Source organism: Ambystoma mexicanum, chromosome 14 (genome assembly GCF_040938575.1).
Source record: "Ambystoma mexicanum isolate Mex_15411 chromosome 14, UKY_AmexF1_1, whole genome shotgun sequence".
Classification (NCBI taxonomy): Eukaryota; Metazoa; Chordata; class Amphibia; order Caudata; family Ambystomatidae; genus Ambystoma; species Ambystoma mexicanum.
In genome coordinates, this window is record NC_090940.1 from 163248268 (window position 1) to 163273212 (window position 24945).

The following is a 24945-nucleotide window of genomic DNA, read 5'->3' on the forward strand; positions in this document are numbered from 1 at the left end:
AGAGGAAATGGGTTAGGACTATGGTAGTTTGTGGGAGGATGTAAGGTTGTGCCATATGTGTCATGTGGCACCGGCATGGGAGATTGTTGTAGATCATGTGACCAGAGGAGAAGAGAGAAGAGGCACGTGAATAAAGCAGTTTGAGTTGATAACTACTATGGTGTGGACGTGTCGCCTGTATATGCATGTGTGGCTGGGCCCGGGCCAGGGCCTGACAGCTTGTATACCATGTACTCGGCTTATTTTTGCACGATTTTACCCATTTCTCTTTTTGATGCTTTGTATGTTATCATATTCCATGGTATTATTGTAACTGGTTTCCTTTTTTCAAATAAACGCTACAAAATTAAAAAAAAATCTTTTATTGAAAAAGTTGAGATTAGGTTCCAAAAGAGTAAATATATTTGTCCAAAGCTCAGGAGTAGAAAATTGGTATGCAGATGACAAAGAACCATTTGCTCACTTTATCCCTGTGGCTAGCACTGAGATAAAAAATGCCCCCGCCTGTAATGTGTTTTGCAAATTTGAACACTGGAAGTACTCACTCAGCACGTGTACAGCTTCTAACAAGAGATGTTGAATTCAATTGGGTAATATAGCAACTATTATCACAGTGCGCCTTGCTACCTCTCGGTTAGGTGCGCAATATAAATAAAATAAATACTAAATACTAAGTGCTAAGAAGCAGGAATAATCTGGCATAGAGCATTACTGAGGTGGCATGCTGGGTACAGTACATGCAAAAGCGTTGGGCGTGTAAGAGACACTTTGCATGTGGAGCCGTGAGCAGACGGATGCCTTCTTATTAGCTCCCACACTGCTTGTACATGTATTGCATTTTTCAATTGTTTATAGCATGTTCAGTTTAATGTAAAGGATACATCACCTCTGCTTCTTTGAGCAACTACGATTCCTCAGCCTGCTTCATCTTTTTAACAGCAGCCTTACATTGGTAACAGGTGGGCTGTGTACCATTGCCATTGGTGTCAACATGCAGGAAGACATGCCTCCCACCGTTCTCCGTTCCTTCCAATGCCAAGTAAGTCCTCTGTCAGAGATAGGCATGATGGAGTAAGAGATGTTGAAATGCAGTGCTGGCATTTATGTGGCATCACAGTGGACGTGACCCAAGATGCCCTGCAAGGTGTAAGGAATGGGCAGCCTGTGATCAGATGGGCCAATTCTGCAGACAAAAACATTGCATTGCCATTGCGCCCTCTTTGGAGAAAAACGATAGCTCTCTGATCAGCAATAAAAAAGGCACCAAAGGTATATAATCCAAGCCACATTGTGTAATTTAAGGTGACGTCAATGTCGTGGATCCAGTGGTTGACTCTGGATCGGACCTCAGTTATTCCCCTCCAAGCATACCAAATGATGGTTGGTAAAGGCAGTATACAAGTTGCACCAAGGATTTCTCAGCCCAAGCTTGTGCATGCCGAGCAAAACATGGACCCAAGCATATTGCAGCAGTACGACCAAGGGAAGCTAGACATTGTCTTCGACCCCAAGAAACTTTGTCCACTAAACCTGACAATCTAGAAGCCATCTATGAACACATGAAAAAAAATATTTTCCATATCTCAGAGTTGCATAAGGAAATGCAAGCAGAAAACAGACTGAGGTTGGTTCCAGCCACAGCATGGGAATGACTCGCAACACTGCTGCACTCACCTGTAACTGAGGGAATCATAGAAGCAGTTGAAGCAACTGAATGTTTGAGCAGAGGCGTAGACAGGGTAGGGCCATAGTGGGAAAGGCCCAACCTAAATCCATAAATGCCCATTCAGCAGCATTGGGTGTGCATTTGCAGATGTCGTTGTGGTGGGCCCAACAACATTAGCTTCAGGCACCGCTTGTTAGACAATTCTGGCTACGCCTCTGTGGTTGAACCCTGTGGTGACTGACAAGAAATCACTGTTTTAGCAGTTGTGCCCCCGCATGGACCTGTGCAGTTTTAACAAAGAATTTGTCTGGTTTAAGCGCTCCCTTGGAAAGCATCTCTGAGCTCATCCTGATGCTGAGAGATGCTAATCCTCATCAGGTGAATCACCACAATTCCTCTAAATCTCACAGCATTCATTACACCCTTTGAGGAATTCCACTACATGCAAATGCCTTTCAGATTCTGTTATGCAGCATCAGTTTTCCAGAGAACCATGGACCCGTTGCTCGTCAATGTTCCCAATGTTGCCTGATTTCAGGACAAAATACTCAATTGCGGAAAATCAAAGGAAGAACACGGAGACATCAGAACACTGTGTCTCAAAGTCTAAGCTGAGCAGGGAGGAGGTTATGCAAGAAGTGTGTTTTTCAAACTGACATTGAGTACACAAGGTACTCTATTTGATCACGAGGCATCAGACCTAAAAACAGCTTGACTTCCACCAAGATCGCCCTGGCATAAAGCAGCAAAAAATAACATGTAATTTCTAGAGCTAGCCGAATGCTATGCCATGGTTGTGCGCACATTATATGACAGAAAAGGAGCTACTAGGAATTGTCATGAAAAAAGAAGGCTGGAGTTTGAATCACTTGCACAGAATGATACCTTTTGCACCATCAACAAGAACATCTTCCAAGCCCCTACCTGCCACCCTTTGCCCACAAACTGAAGACCTTCAAACTGTGGACACGAGTGCTTATAGTCTGGGGGCCACGCTAACTAGGATACAGCAAAATGGAGAAAGCGTTGTTTTATTGTATCCAAGACATTACAGATGGGCGAGAGAAACTACCGCTCCACACCTACCTTTTCCTCCTTTCGCACTTCCCTGAAATCTCTCCTTCTCCATTCCCCGCCTTGAAACCTTCCCCACTCTCATCCTCTCTCCTTCCCTCCAATCCTCCCTATGATCCTCTCCTCCCTCCCCCCTACCCCCTTATCCCCTCTCGCTTCACCCTTATATCCCTTCTGTCCCCCCTTCCCCTCCTTTAGCCTCCCCCTCACTGATGAATTGCTCTGCTTACTGTTTTATTAGTTTGATTCATTGTAAATTGCTTCTTTTGTTATAATGTTCTATGTATTCTGTTGTAACAATGTAAAGCACTTTGGATGAAAGCGCTATATAAACATGATAAATACAAAATACAAATACTCTACCATAGAAAAAGAAATGTGGGCCATGCAAGGCTAACAGAATAATGTATGCCTATATATGGGGCGGAAAGTATTGGATTAACAGTGACCTTGTATTGGATTAAGGCCTTGTTCTATCTACTGCATGTATTTGCATTTATTTGAAGAGCAGGGCTGTACATTTAAATAAATCAGAAATGACTTACAATAACTGAACACACTTATACATGGCATGGTCATTCCCCGCAAGGGTGTATGCACAACGATCAGAACAAGTGGTGAGCCAAATTGAGGGTGTGAACAAATTGGGACATAGACCAGGGACAAAACGAGCAATGCAAACAAGAGACACAGATGACTGTAAAGATAACATTAGCCGAGGGGGCGGGGGTGGTGGGGGTGGCAAAGTGCTTCAAAGTAAAGAGGAATATTGTACAAGTATACCAAATTACATTAAGTGCTACTGGAGGCAGTGGTGGAATCAGAGATGGAGGATTGTACAGAGAGAGCTTCTTATTTATCAAATAAGTGAAATTTAATCTGAGCTTTGAAGAGAGCCACAGTCAGGATGGCTTTACTTGTGATTGGCAGCAGGTTCCAATGGATCAGTTCGAGTAGGGAGAACAATCCAAAGTGATTGTGGGGATAGGGAGGGCACAGCACATTGCGGTTGAGTGCAGAGGAGTGGAGATGGTGAGTAGACAGATGCAGTCAGACCGGTACAGAGGAGCAAGACCATTGATAGCTTTGTAGACAAGGAGAGAAAGCTTGAAAGGGGAGCAGTTGTGCACAGAATGCCAACCAGCATGGTGTTGGTAGGCAGAAGTGAGAGAGGATATTGTTAGTTGGTAGGTAGAGTATGCGAGCAGTGAGTAGAGGACTTTGTCTAGAGGGAGGAATTTGTAGAGAGTAAGGTCAAAGAGTAGGCATGAGCAGTAGTTGAGTGTGCTTAGCAAGGGTGGAGATTGGAGTTCTTGTAGAGTGGTAAGTGAGAAATTGACAAATGTTCTGAATGTTTGAGAAGGATATTACAAGCAGCAGAGGTGGTGATAGTGATGAATTGTTGCAGTCAAAAGTTGCTAATAAAGAGACCCCAGGGTTTGCAAGCCTTTGAGTGAGGAAGCAAGGAAGTTAGGGCGCGATAGAGATAGGTGAGGGCTAGGATAGTGAAAGCCGGAAGAAATTGACTAGTGCTCTGGAAGAGTTCAGCATGAAACAGTGTAGAGCCATACACTAACAGATTGTAGTGAGAAGGTTGGGTATCTGTTCCAAGATGGCTGTGGTGAAGGAGGAAAGGGAATTTGTCGTCAGCAAAGAGGTGATGGTGAAAGCTTTTTAAGGAAGAGGTATAGAGCGTGATGCCATACTTCTCTCCCTGTTGGGGACGCCAGTAGGGAGAGAAGTAGAGTCAGAGGTTTATGAGATTCAGGAGATATTAATGGAGGGATCTTGCGGGTATGAGGCAATACAGGCAAGAGGAGATTTGCAAAAGTCCAAGGTCTTGGAGGGTGAGGAGAGTGGAGTAGTCGATAGTATCGAAAACGGAAGTGAAGTACAAAAGGTTGAGTGTAGAGGAGAATTTGGAGTGAGGATAATCGGAGAGAAATTTTGAGACATTCATGAGTGCATTCTCGGTGTAGTGTTTAGCACGGAATCCCGATTGAAGTGAATTTCCAAGGCCATTGTCCTCAAGGTACTTGGTGAGCCGGTTGAGGACTGCGTGCTAAAAGAAACTGGGTGATAGTTCTCTGTGATATTTGGGTCACCAGAGGGTTTCTTCAAAAAGGGTAGAATAGTTGTAGATTTGAAGGAGGCAGGGAAGCTTCTAGCAGAGGGAGAGAGGCTTGAAATAGATCAGAGAGAAAAGGGCAGGTGATTGAGAAGTATTTGACTGAGAGGTAGGCGTTGGGAAGGATGGGTGTTCATTTCGTAAATAAAGTAGGGCAGTAGAAGTGGAGAGTTATAGGGGAAGAGGTGCTGGTGAGTAGGGGAGGGAGGGAGAGGAGGGCAGTGAATGTCACACATTTTAGTGACAAAAGCCTACTAACCAGAAAGGTACACTGGCCTGGTCAAGAGAGGGGAAGAGCCCCTCGCAGCAAAAGGTGGAAGGCATAGGAGGCCCAGACCCAGTCCTCGCACTGGCAGGGACGCCAGATGACTGGGCCTCCTGTCCCCCCTCAGCCCTTGCGGCAGTATGTTTGTTTGTAGACCTTTAACTGCAGCCTTTCTTTATGCATTAGATTCTCTCCAAGGTCTTTTCGTTTGTTTTGGAGTGCCTGCATCCAAAGTATAGAATGCAGCCCCATCAAAAGAGAAATGAGAGTAAGCTGCCAAAGGACCAAAGCATAGCCCCCAAAGAATGACCATGGAACCTGCATTGTACAATTAAAGGAGACGTCGTGGCCCTATGAGGTAGCCCAGAAGGAGTCGCAGTGCTGCTGGAGAGAGCTGGCAAGCCCCCCACCATGCCACCCATACGTGCACAAAAGCCCCCTGTACCACCAGGATACAAAAAGGAGCAGAACCCGTCCTCCCTGTACTGATGGACCCCACCGAACAGGGGCACTAAACAGGAATGTTAACATTGGTCTTCCTGGGTCGCTAGTGCTGTGCGTGGCGAGCCTGCACAGAGAAAGTAGATGGGGCTTAGCCCCCTTTTTGGAGACTCGGCCTTTCCTTGCACATACACACCATGGGAGAAGAAGACAGGATTGGCTAGCGAGAAGGAGAGAGAGGAGGATAAAAAAGGAGCAGCCATTAAGGGGGATGTGTGGGTTTTAGACCAGTTGGAGGAAGGAGGAAGTGGTGGCTTGCTGAAGAGATTCGTGGAGCAGGTGAGGTGTTGGCTTAGGAGTGGGAGTGGTTCTGCAGTGGGAGTGTGCGCATTTATATGAGTGAGTAGATCGAGCCGTGTAAGATGTAATTTGAATGGTACAGGGAGAAAGGAAGTTATTTGAGTAGTTGGTGGGAGGAGAGCACTAGTGGAAGGAGGAGGAGGAGTCTGGAGAAGGGGAGGAGTCTGTAGGAGGGTAGAAGTGTGGAGAAGGTGAGTAGTAGCAGAGAGGAGTAGTAGAGTGGAGTGGGAGGAGAAGTGATGTCAAAGGTTGGAGTGGCAAGATCACGAGGAGCGAAACATTGAAGGGACACCAGAAAGGACGGAGGAGTGAATGGGAAATAGACTAGAGAGGGAGAGATGGGAGTGGACTTGAAATGGTAGCCTGACTCAACCCAATATAAGTGCAAGGCACTATCCATATTCTATTAATACTAACACCTGGATAGAGTTGGAACAGTTGGGCAGTCCCAGAGTACATCTGTAGCAGAAGACGGGTATTAACCGTAGGGGTCAATAGTCTCTGCACTAACCAGGGGTTAGAGATGCCTGGGTTAGGGAGGAAGGTCAAGCTCAGATGAGAGGGAGAGGGACTGCCCTACACTCCACAAACTAGAAATAACCCTTGAACTGTCTCTGTGCCTCAGTGATTTGTGTGCCATCCATGACAACACTTCTGAGTTACATTGCTAGTAAGGCCCTTTCTGGAGACTCAAATCAGATAAAGTTTGGTGACCCATCAGAGTAAAATGAAAAATGTGTAGGGCTTTACTGTGAGCCTCAGTGTAGGACTTTTTAATCCTAACGGACAGCAAATGGGCATGCACTAACAGCCCTTCTTTTGTCAAACTGCCCTTTCCTAACTTTTGTCCCAGCCCCTCTCTTTCATCATTCCTCCATCACAGTTCTTCTGCTTTGTTGTCCTTCCTTACAGCCCTCATCTTATTTCATCACTGCACTCGTCCTCCCTTTAATAGGAAGTGTGTATCATTAACAGCATCTGTCAGTTACTTTCCCTCTCTCTGCCCCTCTTGTATCGCTTCACCAATCTTTTTTCTTTTCCTGTTCTGTATACCCCTTTTTGTCTCTTTCACATTCTTCCACTTTTGGTCTCTCTTTCTCCATCCTCACTTTGTGTCACAAAAGTTATTCGAATATAGCTCCATATAATATCATCCTGGAAATGCACTAAAATATAATGCATGAACTTGAATTCATAAACAGTTTCCATAAAACGTCCACGCTCCTTTCTCAAATCTCTTCCAATCTGTCAAGGGCGGCTGATTCCCTGAAGAATGGGGACTTTCCCTCCAGACCACACCCTCACAAACAGAAATTGAATCACTGCTGGGAGGTTGAGTCCGGCGAAATGGTGGTTGAGCAAACCTCCCGATCCCAGTTTTCCCTCGTCCTACCATAGAGAAGAGACTAGATCCGCCTGGTACCAAGTCTGAGTACCAGGTGTGCAAAGGTTTCTAAAGGGTAGGAACTGACCAGAACAGAACAAGGGCACAATCTAAAGGAATACAGGAAATCCCACATAAAACAACCAAAAAGAAAAGTCCAAGTATCCGTATCCAGAAGCACAATCCAAAAAACCCAATCCAGGAAGCAGAGCCAATGTCCAAAAAAACAGATCCAAAAAAAGGTCAAGTAATACAATGCCAATAAGGCGATCCAGGTACCAAATCCATGAGGAAACAAGCCAGGGGTCCAGAAGAAACCAGACATCCAGGTGAGGAAAACAGGAAACACAAGCCACATGATAAATGGTAAAAGCACCATTAATGAGCAAAACAAGCCAGTGGAATGCAGGCGTTTGTTGTGTCCCCTTCGGCACGTCCCGCAACCGGATTGGTTCTGCATCATAGACATGACGTCATCAGCGTTACGTAATGTGTAACGGCTGTCGGCGACTGGGCTGCCGGGACGCCTAGTGAGTGGTGCGCCCCCGGTAGCCCAGACAGTATGGCAACGTTAAGCTCCACCACCCTTGGTGGTGCACAGGACACCTGCGGCGGCATGCTGTGACACAATCTCTTTCTTAGGAAGGTCTGCTACACTAATGAGCAAGGGCTCTTCTTTTGTGCCTGGTCACAGTGAGATGGTGAGTCACTTCTTCCATAACCCTCACCATTTCAGTGGGCAAACAGCAGTCAATGGCCTCCTTACATGTTTTCATATTGTTTAACCTAAAGGGGGACAGGAGTCTGTTCCGTCTCCATCTGTGATAATGTGAGCATAGACGTAAAATGTGCACCACGGTCCCAGTGGCCTTATGTTCGTAGGATCCAGCCTTAGGTGCCTTGTCCATCGAGCTATTAGCCCAGAGGGAGATACTTGAGGCCACATAGTTTATTTCCCATATATCCTTATGTTTCAAGTAACAGGGAGGGCAGCATGGGGTGTTTGTCCAGGTTACCAGACATCACCGCCCTTCTCAAAATCTTTCCCTTGCCACCCAAATCCCTGGTAATTGTAGTTCAACAACCCCACAGGGTTCCAAAGCCAAATGCATATGTTTTTCATCTAGGACAGCAATGGTGTGTTCATACAAGGAGCTAAGCCTAAAATATCTTTCAATGTGGCTTAGAAGCCTCTGGGTTATCCAAAGCCTAATCCAATATGAGGTTGGTAAGAAGATGATGTGATCAGCGATAGGACACACCCAAGTCCTTAAATGCAGAGGTGCTGTCGGAGTTCCTTTCGAATTTTCTCCAATCTCAAACATGGATACCTTTAGCCTTAAACTGTCAAGATGTCAGGGCGACACATGCCCGGCTTCTCTAATTAAAGAATGCGCACCTGAACTGACCCCATTTATCACCAGTCTAATTAACGCATCTTTCGAAAGCACTTTGGTCCCTACCAACCTAAAAGATGCCTGGGTCATCCCACTATTGAAAAAACCAATGCTAGACCCTAACATACCGATAAACTACAGACCGATCACAACAGTACCCTTTCTTCTAAAAATATTGGACAGAGCGGCCTGCCTCCAGATTCAGGAATACCTTGAAACTAATAATCTCCTGGGCACCCATCAATCCGACTTCCACCCTAGACACGGCACCAAAACTGCTCTACTCACTCTCAAAATACAAATGGAGGATCTAAAAGATAATGGCAACCTAGCGCTCTTCCCCTCCTTGACCTCTTGGCTGCGTTCGACCTAGTCAATCACGACATACTTTGTATCCACCTTGCTGCAGCAGCACACTTCTCACCCAAAGCAATCCTCTGATCAACTCCTTTCTCACAGATAGAATCATGAGTCTTCTCACCGCTCTCAGCAGCAGCACCTGTCCCCGACAACTGCGGAGTACCCCAAGGCTCCTGCGCCCCCCCCACTTTATACAACATATTTACAAAACCCCTATTTGACAGACTAGATGAGCTGGGTGTCACCTATACGAACTATGCAGATGACACCCAGATTCTCTTACGGGCAATCATGACACAGATTCTGAGTCTCTAAACAGAATTAACCAGACAATCCAAGACTGCATGGCGTCACATGGACTATGTTTCAATGTTGACAAGACAGAACTCCTCCTCATAGGCACCAAACACCATCTCCATAAGCTTTCCGACTCCTTCAAATCATTCAACATAGACGGTAACATCTTTAAAGTGTCTAATGAAGTGAAAACTCTAGGATTCTACCTCAAGTCATCTGTAAATCTGACACAACAAGTCAACGCCACCGCGGCTGCCTATGCATCGAAGCTCAACACCGCTGACGGAACATTCTTATCCCCCGGCAGCTGCATCACCCTAGCTAGAGCTCTAATACTGTCTAGACTTTTGTAATGCCCTCTACTCGGGCACCACAACCCAAAACATTAACAAGTGCTTCAAAATAACGCTCTCAGAGTGGCACTAAACATTCCTAAGAAATTAAACATTTCAGCAACCAGAAGAAACCATCACTGGCTCCCCATCTCAGAGTGCATCAAATTCAAAACTCTTGCCCTGACTCACAAGCTAGCTCCGAAATACCTCTCGGACAAATTCAATCCTAACCAATCCTTAAGACCCCCACACGTTGCATACACGCATTGCCTTGCCATACCCAGGTTCAAGCGCCAGAAGGCAGGCGGCTGCAACTTTCCGGTGATAGCTGCCAAACAGTGGAATAACCTACCAGCATCACTCATATCTACAAGCTCCTATTGGGCATTCCACAGACACCTCAAAACCTGGCTGTTCATCCAGGAACCTGATATTTAATACCCCCACCTTGTCCCACTATAGTTTAACATGTCTCTCTCACCTTGTATTGCTGTTTTACTTGGCAACCATGTAACCTAGCTGTCACGGAATTCCCCCTTTCTCACCTGGGAGCGATCTTTGCAGGATTTCTTGGGCGGTGTCTTCTTACGCACGGACCTGGTCTTGTATAAGCCAGCACAAGCCTCTTCTGGCTCCAGCGTGCTTTCAAAGCTCCAGGATTCAGACACTCCGGGATCCAGGGAACGAAGAAGGTAAGCACACAGTAGACGAGTCCGGGAAACAAAGAGGAAGGAAGAGGGTAATGGGAATGGAATTAGGAGGTCCAGAAACAAGGACAACAGTGTAGCGAACTACGGAGCACACGTCTAGTCGCTGCTTGCAGTAGCATTGAGACACGCGGCCTATTTGTAAACACGCTGCGTCTGACGTAAGGACAAGGAAGATGTTGCACGTTAGACGGCCATGTTGGGAGTATCAAGGAGTACAAGCCCCGTTGTGACAAGGACCATGAGGTCCAAAAGGGGCGTGTTCTGTGGGTCATGACAGCATGCCCCCTCCGAAGACTCGTTCCACCGGGTTTGCCCGGGTGTATGAGATGCTATCTTCTGAGCAATCGAGGGGTATTCAGGTTAGAGGCTGGTTCCCAGGTTCTTTCACTTGGAGGATATTCTTTCCATTCAACCAGGTATTGAAGCTGACCCCGTTTATACCTGGAATCGCATATTCGGGACACATATTCCATTTGGTCGTCCACCACCACCGGAGGGGGTCTGCAAGATTTCCGGGAAGATCGGATGTAGGGTTTTAATAAAGAAGTGTGAATAACTGGGTGAATCTTCTTCCAGGAGTCGGGTAGCTTGAGTCGGTATGAGACAGGATTTATGATTTCCTTGATGGGAAATGGACCATAGTAACGGGGGGCCAGTTTGTTTGGCCGTAAGTGTCGGGGTAGTAGCTTCGAGGACAACCAGACTTGATCACCAACTGCATATGAAGGCCCGGGTCTTCTTTTAGAATCAGCATTTTGTTTAGTTCGTATTCTGGCCTTCTCTAAGTGTTCCTTGGCTTCCTTGTGTACATTGATGAGTATTTCCAACCAGGAGTCAACGGTAGGAACAGGTGTGGGATGTGGAAGAACAGAGAGTAACACTGATGGATGGAATCCTTGACTGCAATAAAAGGGGCTGGTGTTGATTGCTGAATGATCGGAATTGTTATATGCGAACTCAGCCACAGGTATTAGGAGCGACCAGTCGCCCTGAACCTTAGTGGCGAAACAGCGAAGGTATTGTTCCAGGGTCTGGTTTACACGTTCCCTAGCTCCATTGGTTTGTGGATGATAACCTGATGAGAGAGCGCGTTGGATTCCCAGGATGCGACAGAGATGTTTCCAGAATTGAGAGACGTATTGAGGTCCTCGGTCTGATATGATCTTGGAAGGAAGTCCATGTAGGCAGAAAATGTGTTCCAGGAAGATTCCAGCTAGCTCTGATGAGGACGGTAGTTTATGCAGGGGTGTAAAGTGAGCCATGTGAGTGAACACGTCAATGGTAACCATGATAGTCGTGTATCAACTGGAAGGTGGCAATTCCACAATGAAGTCTGTTGCGATGAATTCCCATGGTCATGTTGGTAGAGTAGGTTGTAGAAGGAGACCTGTTGGTCTCTTGTTATCGTGTTTGTTCTGACTACAAATAGAACAGGCTTGGATGTACAGTTGTACGTCTGTCTTCATTCTAGGCCACCAAAATTGTCTTTGTATAAGACGGAGGATGTTGGTGATGCCACGATTTCCAGAATGAAGGGTATCGTGGCAGAGGTTGATTATCCTTTGTTGTAATTTCTGTGTGGGGATGACTAGAGCATTATCCTTGAACAAGTATCCATCCTTGATTCTTAGATTCCATTGATTCTTCCTTGAAACATCCTTTCCCGAGCTCAAGAGCATTGGGTTTGTATCCGAATTTCTTCGAGGAGACTGACTGCTTGAGCTACAAAAATTGTGTGGGGAAACATCTTGGGATAGGTCCGGTCTTCAATTGTTTCGTAGTCAGGACGTCGGGATAAGGCATCAGCAATTATGTTCTGTGATCCGGGGACATGATGGATGTAGAACTGGTACTGGGCAAAGAAGAAGGCCCAACAGGCCTAACTGTTCCTACACTCCAAGGATTGTAGAACTTGAAGATTCTGATGGTCCGTGCGGACCTGGACTGGATGTCTTGCTCCCAGGAGTAGGTGACGCCATTCGGTGAAGGCTTGACGGATGGCTAACAGTTCTTTTTCCAGGACAGAGAAATGTGTCTCACTGGGAGTCAGAGTTCTTGAAAGATAAGCAATGGGGTGTTCCATCTTGTCCTCGAACTCTTGCTTCAGCACTTCTCCTATGGCGTAGTTAGAGGCATCCGTCTCCACTATGAATGGTAGATTTATGTCGAGTTGGGCTACGATGGGGGCTTGAGCAAACTCTGTCTTTAAACGTTGAAATGCCTTGTCTTGAGGTGTAGACCAGAGAAAGGGAGTGTCTTTCTTCAAGAGTGCAATGATCGGCTGAACAATCTCCCAAAAGGTGGGTATGAACTTCCGGTAGAAATTGGCTAGCCCCAGGAAGGATTGAACTTGTTTCACAGAAGTGGGAGCCGGCCAGGATAATATGGCTTTTACCTTTGACTGATCCATACCAATTCCTTCTAGACTAAGGACAAATCCTAGGTAATGAACTGAGGTCACATTAAACGGGCATTTCTCCGGTTTGGATAAAAGTCTATGTTCACGTAGTCGTTGTGAGACAGCCTTAACATGTTCTTCATGCCTTAGAAGGTCCTTGGAATAGATCAGGATATCGTCCAGGTAGATGATGACGAAGGTGAACAGCATATCGGAGAACACCCTATCCATGAAACGTTGAAAGACGGCAGGGGCATTAGCAAGTTCAAAGGGCATTACCAGATATTCAATGTGTCCAAAGGGTGTTCGAAAGGCTGTTTTCCATTTGTCTCCTTCCCTGATACGGATCAGATGATGGGCACCCCTGAGATCCAATTTTGTGAAGATTACAGCTCCCCTCACCGCTTCCAGGATATCCGAGATCAAGGTTAAAGGGTAGCGGTCCTTGAGGGTGCATTGATTTAATCCACGATAATTGAGGCAAGTTCTAAGTTCCTTGGTGTCCTTCTTGGGAACAGAAAACAGTGAGGCTCCAGCTGGGGATTTCGATGGTCTTATGGTGCCATTTTCAAGGTTGGTATCCAAGTATTCTCGAAGGGCTCTCTTTTCAGGTTCGGATAGGATGAACATACTCCCAAAGGGAATCACTGCTGAGGGTTCTGTGTCTATGGCGCAGACTTCAGATCTGTGAGGGGGTAGAGCCTGGACTATGGCAGTTGAGAACACATCAGCATAATTCTGATAGGCCTTTGGAACATATACAATATTGGAAACCATGAGTGGAACTTGCTGATCTATTGATGGTTCTTTGGAAGGTGTCTCGGATGATTCCAGGAATAGACAGTGAGGCATACAAAACTCAGATCCAAGAAATAAGGATCCTGCTGCCCAGTTGATATAAGGATTATGCTTCTGTAACCAAGGCATAGCCAGGACCATGGGATAATGGGCAGACTTAATGATGTAAAATCTGATCATCTCTTGGTGATGGTTTATTGAAAGTTGGATCTCTTTAGTCTGCAGGCTTATAGGCCCTGAAGTGAGAGGTCTTCCATCGATCGCTTCCACCGGTTGCATGGTACTTCGTGTCTCGTATGGAATGTGGTGACACGTAACCCAATCTTGATCAATGAATACTCCCATCGCTCCGCAGTCAACCAAGGCCAAAATGGAGTAGGTCTTATTCTTGGATGGCGATAGAAGGGCCTGTACATTCACTAGGCTGTTTTGTCCAGGGGAGTTCAAGGATGGAATAGACGTGGAGCAAACATCTCTCTCCTGAAGCCTGCTCCATCTAGGATCGGGAGCTGGCGTTTCCCGAACGCCGAGGAGGGGCTAGAGGGCATTCTCTAACCAGGTGTTTATCCGAGGCACAGTACATGCATAACCCCGTATGAATCCTTCTCATCCTCTCTTGCGGGGATATGGGTCCACGGAAGGCTCCTATATGCATAGGTTCTGGTTCAGCAGTTGACCCTGGATTTGTGTCAGTCTTGGAGGTGGTCTCAAAGGATGCCTTAGGGGGGTTACTTTGGATTTCCTTTTTTCTGCCTTTCTTTTCTGGATACGAAAATCTATTTGCAGGGCAAGGTCCAAAAGAGCCTGGAACGAGCTTGGGCGAGCCACTATGGCCAACTCCTCTTTGATCTCCTCATTCAGTCCCCTTCTGAAAAGTGTAAAACCTGTTTCAGGAGACCAGTCAGCTTCCTTGGTCAATTGCTTGAATCGGGTTACATACGTAAGCATATCCTGGGAATCTTGTTGAAAGTCTAGCAGGCGCTCCTGGGCACTATAGACCTGCTCAGGGCGGTCAAACGTGTTTTTAAGGGCTTGTATGAAACCATCGTAGTCATCCAAGAGGGCATCACCGGAATTGACTAAGAGCGTAGCCCAGGTTAGAGCATTTCTGGAAAGGTGTGAGATTATGAAGCCAAATTTAGCCCCAGGGGTTGAAAAGTAGTAGGGCTTAAAAGTAAAGTGGACCAGACAAGAATCAAGGAATCCACAAAGGGTTTTTGCCGACCCAACGTATTTGTCAACAATGCCGCCCAGCAATACGCTTTCCTTTGTGGCAGAATCACAGGATAGAACTAATTGTTTGAGAGCAGCGTTTTCCGCTTTTAAATTTTGTACCTCGGTCGTTAGTTTTTGCATGCCACGCATGTCGGCTTCGACTTCGGTCGTTTGGCATCTCAAACTGTCACGGAATTCCCCCTTTCTCACCTGGGAGCGATCCTTGCAGGATTTCTTGGGCGGTATCTTCTTACCCACGGACCTGGTCTTGTATAAGCCCGCGCGAGCCTCTTCTGGCTCCAGCGTGCGTTCAAAGCTCCAGGATTCAGACACTCCGGGATCCAGGAAACAAAGAAGGTAAGCACACAGTAGACGAGTCCGGGAAACAAGGAGGAAGGAAGAGGGTAATGGGAATGGAATTAGGAGGTCCAGGAACAAGGACAACAGTGTAGCGAACTACGGAGCACACGTCTAGTCGCTGCTTACAGTAGCATTGAGACCCGCGGGGGCGTGGCCTATTTGTAAACACGCTGCGTCTGACGTAAGGACAAGTAAGATGTTGCACGTTAGACGGCTATGTTGGGAGTATCGAGGAGTACAAGCCCTGTTGTGACAAGGACCATGGGGTCCAAAAGGGGCGTGTTCTGTGGGTCATGACACTAGCCACATGAAAACATGCATATTACCCTAAGCTTTTCTGTATGATATTAATGCAATATCTGTCACTGGCATCGATGTAACCACTTGATGTAGTGCATAGTATTGTACTGTACTGCAATACCACAACTATGTCAATTGACACTCTATTACCTATGCAACTTGCTCTGCGGGTTATTTGTCAAGAAATGCACCTAGATGGCTTTGGGCTTTGAGCACTATATAAATAACAAAATAAAATTAAAAATAAAATCAACATACTGAAACAAGCATTGGCAATGTCAACAGTTTGGACTTTTTTGTAGGCATGGGAAAGGCACTTGCCAGGCACTGCCAAAATGGTTATAGTTGGCCATTGATAGAAGCGGGTGCAAAACGAGGTGAGCACCTGGGCATCTAATAGCAGAGCCTTACAAAGGCCTAATACTTATACACAAGCCATACACTCATAGTTATACACTCATACTGCTTATAAATCAAGTAACTGAAGACCTGGTTAAGACATGTTTATTACAAAAAAATAGCACTTTTGAAGCTCGATTTATGTCATAAGTCTCAGAAGAATGCTGAAATGCAATGGGCTACCTGTTAATGTGTTCATTCTGCACTGATGATGTGGCACCTGGTTGTTGGCCACCTTTTGTCCAACATTAAAGGGCATCTATAGACAGATTGACCCTCGTTTTTCCAGATGTCCATGAGACAAAAATGAATGCATTATAATGGGGTTTTATAGAGCTGTTGAGCGTGCACCATGTATAACAAAAACTGAAGGACTTTTTAGGTGTCTTTGAAACTCAAACTCTATGAACATTCACCATCTGAGAACACAAAATACGGTATTCTACACTACCTCTGCGTGCTAGGGGGCTTACAAGTCTTCTCCCACTACCTCATTTTGTTCTACCTGTATTGTTCTGTCATCTTGCCAGGCAGTAACTCCAGTCCTCGCTCCAAGTGCCATGGCACAGAGTTCATGCCAGGAGCACTACCTGAGCTGCTCCCCAAGTAATAGTCATCTTGCGCGGCATCCTTCAGAGGCTGAATACCATACAGTCCAGAAGAAGTCTGTCTTGTATGTTGGTGAAGGATCCCCCTTCTCTTGGGGAGGGAGTGAGCCACAAGGGCACCCACAAGGGAGAACCCTGGAGTCTTGGGGCGTATTTATTTACCGCCTTACAATAACTCACTTTTCTATTCCTCCAGTGAATGTCACCCTCACCGGCACCTAGCTGTCATTGGCACTCCTGTCCTTGGTCTTGTCACCTGTCACTTACAATTTCTTAGCAGCTGACCCTTACTTTTAATGCATTACTGGGCACCACAGTGCCCCTCAAGGTGCATAATCTGTCATTGCAGTCCAGAGAGGTTGTCCAATGGAACACCAGTGATGTCACGACACAGATCCGGGAAATCAGGGAAATGTAACCTTCCCAGCCCCCGTGGCCAAGCCCAGAGCGCTGCATGGAAAGACCTGAAATAGGCTGTCACTGACGCTAAATTGACCTGAGTGTTAGATATTCATTGACAAATACAAATACAAAATAACCTATTTGAGCCAAAGGATGTGTCCCTAAAGCAAATGACTCTCTGGATCATATGCATCTCTGGATCATATGCAACTTCATCCTTGAACCACATCTAGTGGAACTGAGCTCAAATGAGTCTTCCTAATACAAGGGGAGCTTCCCAAAGCCAATTAGTGTATATGTAGCAAAGGAAGGTTTATGACACACTGTAGGAGTTTGGGGAGAATTTACTGTTTAAGCTTTTAACTGCCTATAAGTAACACATTAAATGGATCATTAACTCAAGTAAATGTATAACCTTGAAATGTTGCATATGCTGCAGAAACCAAATGTCTGTTCCTTTGAAAAGAAAACTGTTCTGTAAAACCTTTGAAGGTGCAGGCATTTGCTGATTCTTAGGCGAAGAAAGGTCTTTAATGGGGAAAATGTGAGCATGCTGCATTTGGTAGAAATTAGCAGATTGTTACAGAACACTGCACATATCTACATCTCAGAACCAAGACGTTTTCGTTTCATTTTCACAGAGTTGAACATCACTGAAGTGGTTCCCTACCTTGATGGACCTCTGCCCCCTTTGCAGTTCTACCGCGAGTGGATTTGTCCCAACAGGCCGTGCATAATCCGCAACGCCTTCAATCATTGGCCAGCGCTGAACAAGTGGACATTTTCTTACCTGAGGTAGGGACTAACCTCGGATCCAGGTTCCAGAGTAAGTGAAGACCTTTGTTGTGATGTTAATGTTGTGAATCAAGTGGAAATATTTTTCAGAAATCTAAAGTGCATCTAAGAGGGAAGTCGCAAAGAAAAAGCACATGTGGAGAAAACCTGCTTGGTTATCATGCACCTAAGCCCATTCTGACACTTGATGTCATTGGAAGTAGTCTCTAGAAGTTGAACATCTGATACATTTGCATGTTTGGTTAAACATACTAACTCGCTTCTCCGGCATTATGGTTTACCATAAAGTCAGTACACATATAGCTCAACAATCATAATTTGTTAACGATCTACTGCTGTCAAATGACAATGAATGTTCATGAATCCCACCAATAACAATCACTTAAAAGTAAAATTGCAGACTGTAAAATCACATTTCATGTCATTTTATAGCTAAAATAATTGCACAAAAGTTTCTCTTAATGTTGTCTGTCATGACTGGTTCACCTCAACTCTTTAAACGAGACCGCAACAACCACTAATATTTTAGGAGGCCTTACACCATTTGCCATGGTTGCCAAGCACTTTCCTCATTCCCCCTACATCAGGGTGGCCACAGACATCTGAACCCCTCTTTCATGTGAAATGACATCTCGCGCAAACCAATGTCACGGCAGTAACTCTTCCCAATATCCACGTTTTCATTTCTCACTTGCTCTTATTGACCGCTCCACAGCTTGAGTTTACTTTGGCTTCAGTATCCTCCTAGACTGATTCTCTAGAAATTCTTAGTTATTGGAGATCACCAGAAAAGATTTGCACACAATCATTTCTTCACATATGTTTCATGCATAGCTTTTTATTCTCTTCCTGAACATAACTTTATTGATTTTGAATATATACAGACCTGCATAAACACAAACATAATGCAGCACAAAAACGAATTGATTATCTTGGTGCCACAGTTGAGTAATAAACCATACCTTCATTGTACGCAGGCACACTCAATAATGACTTATAACACACCTGATATCCATTAGGAAATAACAGATAACTGGGACTATGGGATCTTACCGTCCCGCCAACCAGCATGCGAGTTGAATACCATTTGCTTATGTAAATTCATTTCCGCGGTTCGAGCCAACACTCCCATCGTCCGCTGGGTCATGATCCAAGTTCATCAGCTAGTATCTGTATTCCCCCAGATGTCTTGTATTTTATTTGTAGTTTATATAGCGCCTTACGCCAAGGCGCTGTACGTAGGCCAATTTATGTTACAATAATTATGAAAAACGGATAAGGCAATTCATCAGAATAAGGTAACACATGAAAACAATAGAGAAGAGTAATACAAAATGTAAGATAGATTAAAGGAGTTAATTCTTTAAGGAAGAGCGAAACAAGGAATAAGAATCAATAGATCAGAGAGAGAGAGAGAGAGAGAGTGGAAGAGCATTCCAGTAAAGTGGGGCGAGCAGAGAAAAAGAGCGAAAACGCAATTGAGCACAAGGAGAATGAGGGACTGATAATAGAAATGGAGATTGGGAATGGAGAACACGAAAAGGGTCATAGAAGGAAACAAGATATGTGAGATTAATATGAGCAAGGCCATAAAGAGATTTGAAAACCATACAGCGAAAGTTAAGCCAGAAATGGAAAGGTAACCAACCAAGCAAGGAGAAAGAGGTAGACGTAGAATCACGAGAAGAGAGCTGGTAGATGGAGGAGCTCTATATCCCGATTGACCCTCTCTCTCCTGCAGACCACAATCAAGTCTATTTTACAGTTCAGTATTACTTTTTGGTCTTCCTGTTTCTCGCCCCTCTAAAGTCTGTTTTTAGAAGGATTGAGGCATTAAAAACAGACTTTAGAGGGGCGAGAAACAGGAAGACCAAAAAGTAATACTGAACAGTAAAATAGACTTGATTGTGGTCTACAGGAGAGAGAGGGTCAATCGGGATATAGACCTCCTCCATCACGTTATAGCATGCCAGATAAGGTCTCTCTTTCTTTGTTGATGTATGACCCCTGAAACCATGCTTGAGGTATAGAACATCTACGACTAGGCAGAGCCAGTCCAACAAACGTCCACCCTTTCTTGATAATGTTTTTCAAAAGACCAAGTAGACCTAGAGGAGCATTTATACAAAAACAATGAGCACGCTTTTACAGCATGAGTCCTCTTTTTTTAGGGGCTGGTTGGCAAAGGACTAAATACAGAGAGAACCAAAAGAAGGGTTACCAACAAACTACCTTTACATATCCTTACCAGAGGTCACACATCTGGGTCTCACACCACATACATGTATTCACAGACCATCAATCTTTTAACAAATATAGAGAGATGGTAGGCTCCATTTTAGCAAAAATAATTCATCAGTTTATTATATTTTCTAATAAAACAGACCATTTGGTCACATTTGCAAAACTCATTATACATAAAAAAAACACAAATAAAAGAGACACTTGATCTATAATTTGACTCTTCTGTTGTGTTCACACGATACTTGATAGTCAACAATAGTGGTGTTAGTAACACAATGGGTGACTTCAAATTAGCCTTATCTTGTATTGCTAAAACGTCCCCACTTTCTTTGTGTCGACGTTCACAAATACGTTTTCAGCCTCAATATTTTTATCCCACACCGACTTCTCCTTATTTTTTGTTGATTAGTCGTGTATGTAAGGCTTTCTTCAGGACACAATCTTCACAAGTACCACATGTTACACAATCAAATGTGCAATGTCTCGGAGTATCTAAAAAACACACAAAACAAACTTTATTACTAAAGAGCCTATTGTTATTTTTGTACATGCATTCATGGCAGAGAACCTATGTTTAACCCCTCTATCTATTTCGGGGGGTATGCTTACATCAGGAACACATATAGGAGCCATGCATTAGCATTAGCTACTTGGTGCACAGCAACCCTATTATTTAGCTTGTCATGTCACCGCACAGTGATTTTATTTCTTTTGGCTCATATTACTAGGCCTATCGTTTCTTAATATGGAGAAAGAGAGAGAAACATTTGGTTAAACATACCTATTTTCACTCACTTGTTTGCAACTTCAAACACGCCTTTACTGGGCTTTTCAAATACTGTCCTTCAAAAGTTGACGAAGAAACAGAGAAAAGGAGACAACGGAGTGGTCTTACTACAACGGACTCGTAATGGTCTTTCCAACAAGTAGCTGTAAGATATCTACATTGCAATGTGACGAGTTCTGATTTAATCAAAACGTACCAGCACTAGTTCAAAATGCCGGTTCTTTACGTTGTTGCAGCCATCATGACTCATACGAACACTTGTTACCACTTCAACAATGCTCCCGTTGTACCGTTATAGCTATATCCTTTACAGATAGAGAAAGGAACAAGAAACGGAACGGTCATTATAACCAAAAACAACTCAATGCGATCTTTGCCCTTATATCTTTCCACACAGGCTTGCGTACCAGCAGTAGTTCGATTAGCCGGACTTCTGCGTTGCCGCAGTCTCGTTTCTCCTACGAGTACGGGATGCAGATATTTATCGCCGCCCGACTCAAACGTTCTACAATGGAGAGAAAAACACACGTGCACAGACGCGGTTATTCAACCGTATCTGATTTCAGATCCTGACTATCTGCTTGTATATATTATCAAGTTACGTTATGATCGCAGGTTTGTGACTCGTGTTCACCTCCACATCATTTTCCTTTCGTCTCAACGGTTTCCACCGGTATCAGAGACAGACGTGTTATTTCTCTTTGTCGTCATCACGGCTTTCACGTGTCTGGCGAGTCACGTGACATGATATGCGCAAAGGAGCTGGAAATGTCTGTTTTCATTACGGACATATTTGAAAGGGGCAGCATAGACCGAGCTTTGCTACACTAAGTGGCAGATCTAACTTGCAGCGACATAAAACAATGCACTAACTCAACATAACTTTTTTCAACGATGGTCCTATTGTCATGAACATCTTCCAAAGGGTGCACCTAAACATTGTATGAGTTATTTTTGCAGAAACATTCCCCATTCAATATACAGATTTAGACCCTGTTTCACTGAGTCCAAATTGTATATCCATTTCTGTTCCAATTTGCGCAATTTCTTGTCACGATCCCCCCACGTGGGTGATAGTCCATTTTTTGTAGCACACACCAGAAGATGTCGTTATGTGTGTGTTTCATCTTTTTATAATGTTCTACCAGTGGCTTGTCTAGCGTGTTGTTTTTAATGCAGCCACGATGTTCTCCAATTCTTGTGCGCACCGGACGTTTGGTTTTACCGATGTATATAAGTCCGAATGGGCATATAATACAATATACAATCCATTTGGTGGCACAGTTACTAAAGGAATCCAATTTCCAGCTTATACTTTTCAGGTCGATGGTTTTAATGTTCTTTGTGAATTGACACATTACACTTCCCACACTTGAAATGTCCTATTACTGGAGGTAATTGCCACAATGTAGATTGTGCATTAGGATTAGATTTGGACACTGGGTAGGTATGGACCAGTTAATCTCTGATGTTGGTGAGGCGTTTGAATGCAAAACGAGGAGGAGGAATACTGAAATCCTCTGTATTGATAATTTTCCAATTAGCTAGAATGATTTTCCTTAGATCATTGCTAATCGGTGTGAAAGCGGACACACAGGTGATTTTATCTCGAGTAGTCATAGTTTGTTTCGATAAACAATCTCTCCTTGATATGTTGGCGGCCTTTTTGTAGGCCCTTCTGATGATATGGAAAGGGTATCCTCTCTCTTTAAGGTTCTTTTTCAGAACCTGACTGTGATTTTTTAAATCAACTTTGTCAGAGCAATTCCACCTGATACGGAGAAACTGGCCAAAGGGTACATTTTCCCTTAATGATTGTGGGTGGTAACTGTTAAATTCTAATAAGGTATTCTTTTGGGTAGGTTTCTTATACAAACTCGTACCAACCTTATTATCAGCTATTCCTCGGATGGATAGATCTAGGAAGGGGATTTCGTTATCATTTCCTCACATGTGAATTGTATAGACGCTTCTCTAGTATTCAACCATGTAGTGAACACTACCAGTTCATCGATAGTGCCTCGCCAAATCATAAAGATGTTGTCTATGTAGCGGTACCAGGCTTTTATCTTATCATAGTATGGATTATCCGTCACATAAATGTGTGTGATCTCAAAGTTGTTCATGTATAAATTAGCCAGGTCTGGGGCGAAAGTCGCCCCCATACTCGTGCCATGTAGCTGTTGATAGAAAACTCCCTTACAGATGAAAAAATTCCTAGTCAGTGCAAGATGAATGCACTCAGCAAGGAAAGCTGACGGAGGACATTTGTCCGTACGCGTTTCCAACAGGTTATTCATCACCTCCACGCATTTAATCTGGGGGATGTTGGTGTAAAGAGACGTCACATCTAGTGTGACCAACAAGTCTTGTGTTTCCATTTTTAACTCATCTAGAATTTTTATCATCGACGTGGAGTCCTGAACAAATGATTTCATTTTGTTAACAAAGGGCCTGAGAAACACGTCAACATAGACCGACAATGGTTCTAACAATGAACCAATAGCCGAGACAATAGGACGACTCGGAGGGGAAGTTTGATTTTTATGAACTTTAGGTAGGCAGTAAAATGCTGGAATCACTGATTGTTTGTTAATGAGGAACATCTTTTCGTCATCATTAGTCCATCCTTGTAAGTGGGCATGTGTCATCAGGCTCATTATTTCCTGCAGGATAACAGGACTTGGGTCACATGGTATCCTTTTATAGACTGATGTATCACCGAGTTGCTTTTCCACTTCTGAATTATATAGGTTGCTGTCCTGGAGGAAATAATGAGCCTGATGACACATGCCCACCTACAAGGATGGATTAATGATGACGAAAAGATGTTCCTCATTAACAAACAATCAGTGATTCCAGCATTTTACTGCCTACCTAAAGTTCATAAAAATTAAACTTCCCTTCCGGGTCGTCCTATTGTCTCGGCTATTGGTTCATTGTTAGAACCATTGTCGGTCTATGTTGACGTGTTTCTTAGGCCCTTTGTTAACAAAATGAAATCATTTGTTCAGGACTCCACGTCGCTGATAAACATTCTAGATGAGTTAAAAATGGAAACACAAGACTTGTTGGTCACACTAGATGTGACGTCTCTTTACACCAACATCCCCCAGATTAAATGCTTGGAGGTGACGAATAACCTGATGGATACAGCGGCGGACTGGCCTATAGGGAACTCTGGAGATTTCCCGGTGGTCCTCTGCACCCTGGGCCTCTTTTGTGTGGTAGTTCCATATTTGTTCATAGGAAAAGCATTGGGCTTGCTGAAAATGTGTCATATGGGGCCACTTTGAAAATTATTTCCAGGGCCTCTTTTGGTCCCCAGTAATTATTTCCAGGGCCTCTTTTAGTTCCCAGTCCACCCCTGGTTGGAAACAAGTACGGACAAATGTCCTCCGTCAGATTTCCTTGTTGAGTGCATTCATCTTACACTGACTAGGAATTTTTCATCTGTAAGGGAGTTTTCTATCAGCAGCTACATGGCACGAGTATGGGGGAGACTTTCGCCCCAGACCTGGCCAATTTATACATGAACAACTTTGAGATCACACACATTTATGTGACAGATAATCCCTACTATGATAAGATAAAAGCCTGGTACAGCTACATAGATGGCATCTTTATGATTTGGCAAGGCACTATAGATGAACTGGTAGTGTTCACTACATGGCTGAATACTAGAGAAGTGTCTATACAATTCACATGTGAGTCAAATGATAACGAAATCCCCTTCCTAGATCTATCCATCTGAAGAATGGCTGATAATAAGGTTGGTACAAGTTTGTATAAGAAACCTACCCAAAAGAATACCTTATTAGAATTTAACAGTTACCACCCACAATCATTAAGGGAAAATTTACCCTTTGGCCAGTTTCTCCGTATCAGGCGGAATTGCTCTGACAAGGTTGATTTCAAAAATCACAGTCAGGTTCTGAAAAAGAACCTGATACCCGTCCTATATCATCAGAAGGGCCTACAAAAAGGCTGCCAACATATCAAGGAGAGATTGTTTATCGAAACAAACTACGACTACTCTAGATAAAATCACCTGTGTGTCCTCTTTCACACCGATTAGCAATGATCTAAGGAAAATCATTCTAGCTAATTGGAAAATGATCAATACAGAGCATTTCAGTATTCCTCCTCCTCGTTTTCATTCAAACCGTTCACCAACATCAGAAATAAACTGGTCCATACCTACCCAGTGTCCAAATCTAAT

General features: G+C 44.2%; 1 protein-coding gene across 2 annotated transcripts in view; it reads left to right on the forward strand.

Annotated features, from left to right (window-relative positions):
* JMJD7 (jumonji domain containing 7) overlaps positions 1 to 24945 on the forward strand; it is a 312686-nt gene that overhangs the window by 37446 nt on the left and 250295 nt on the right. For both annotated transcript variants that reach the window (XM_069638806.1, XM_069638805.1), the window contains exon 2: positions 17539 to 17692. In XM_069638806.1, the coding sequence (XP_069494907.1) occupies positions 17539 to 17692 (154 nt within the window). The remainder of the gene's footprint in view (positions 1 to 17538; positions 17693 to 24945) is intronic.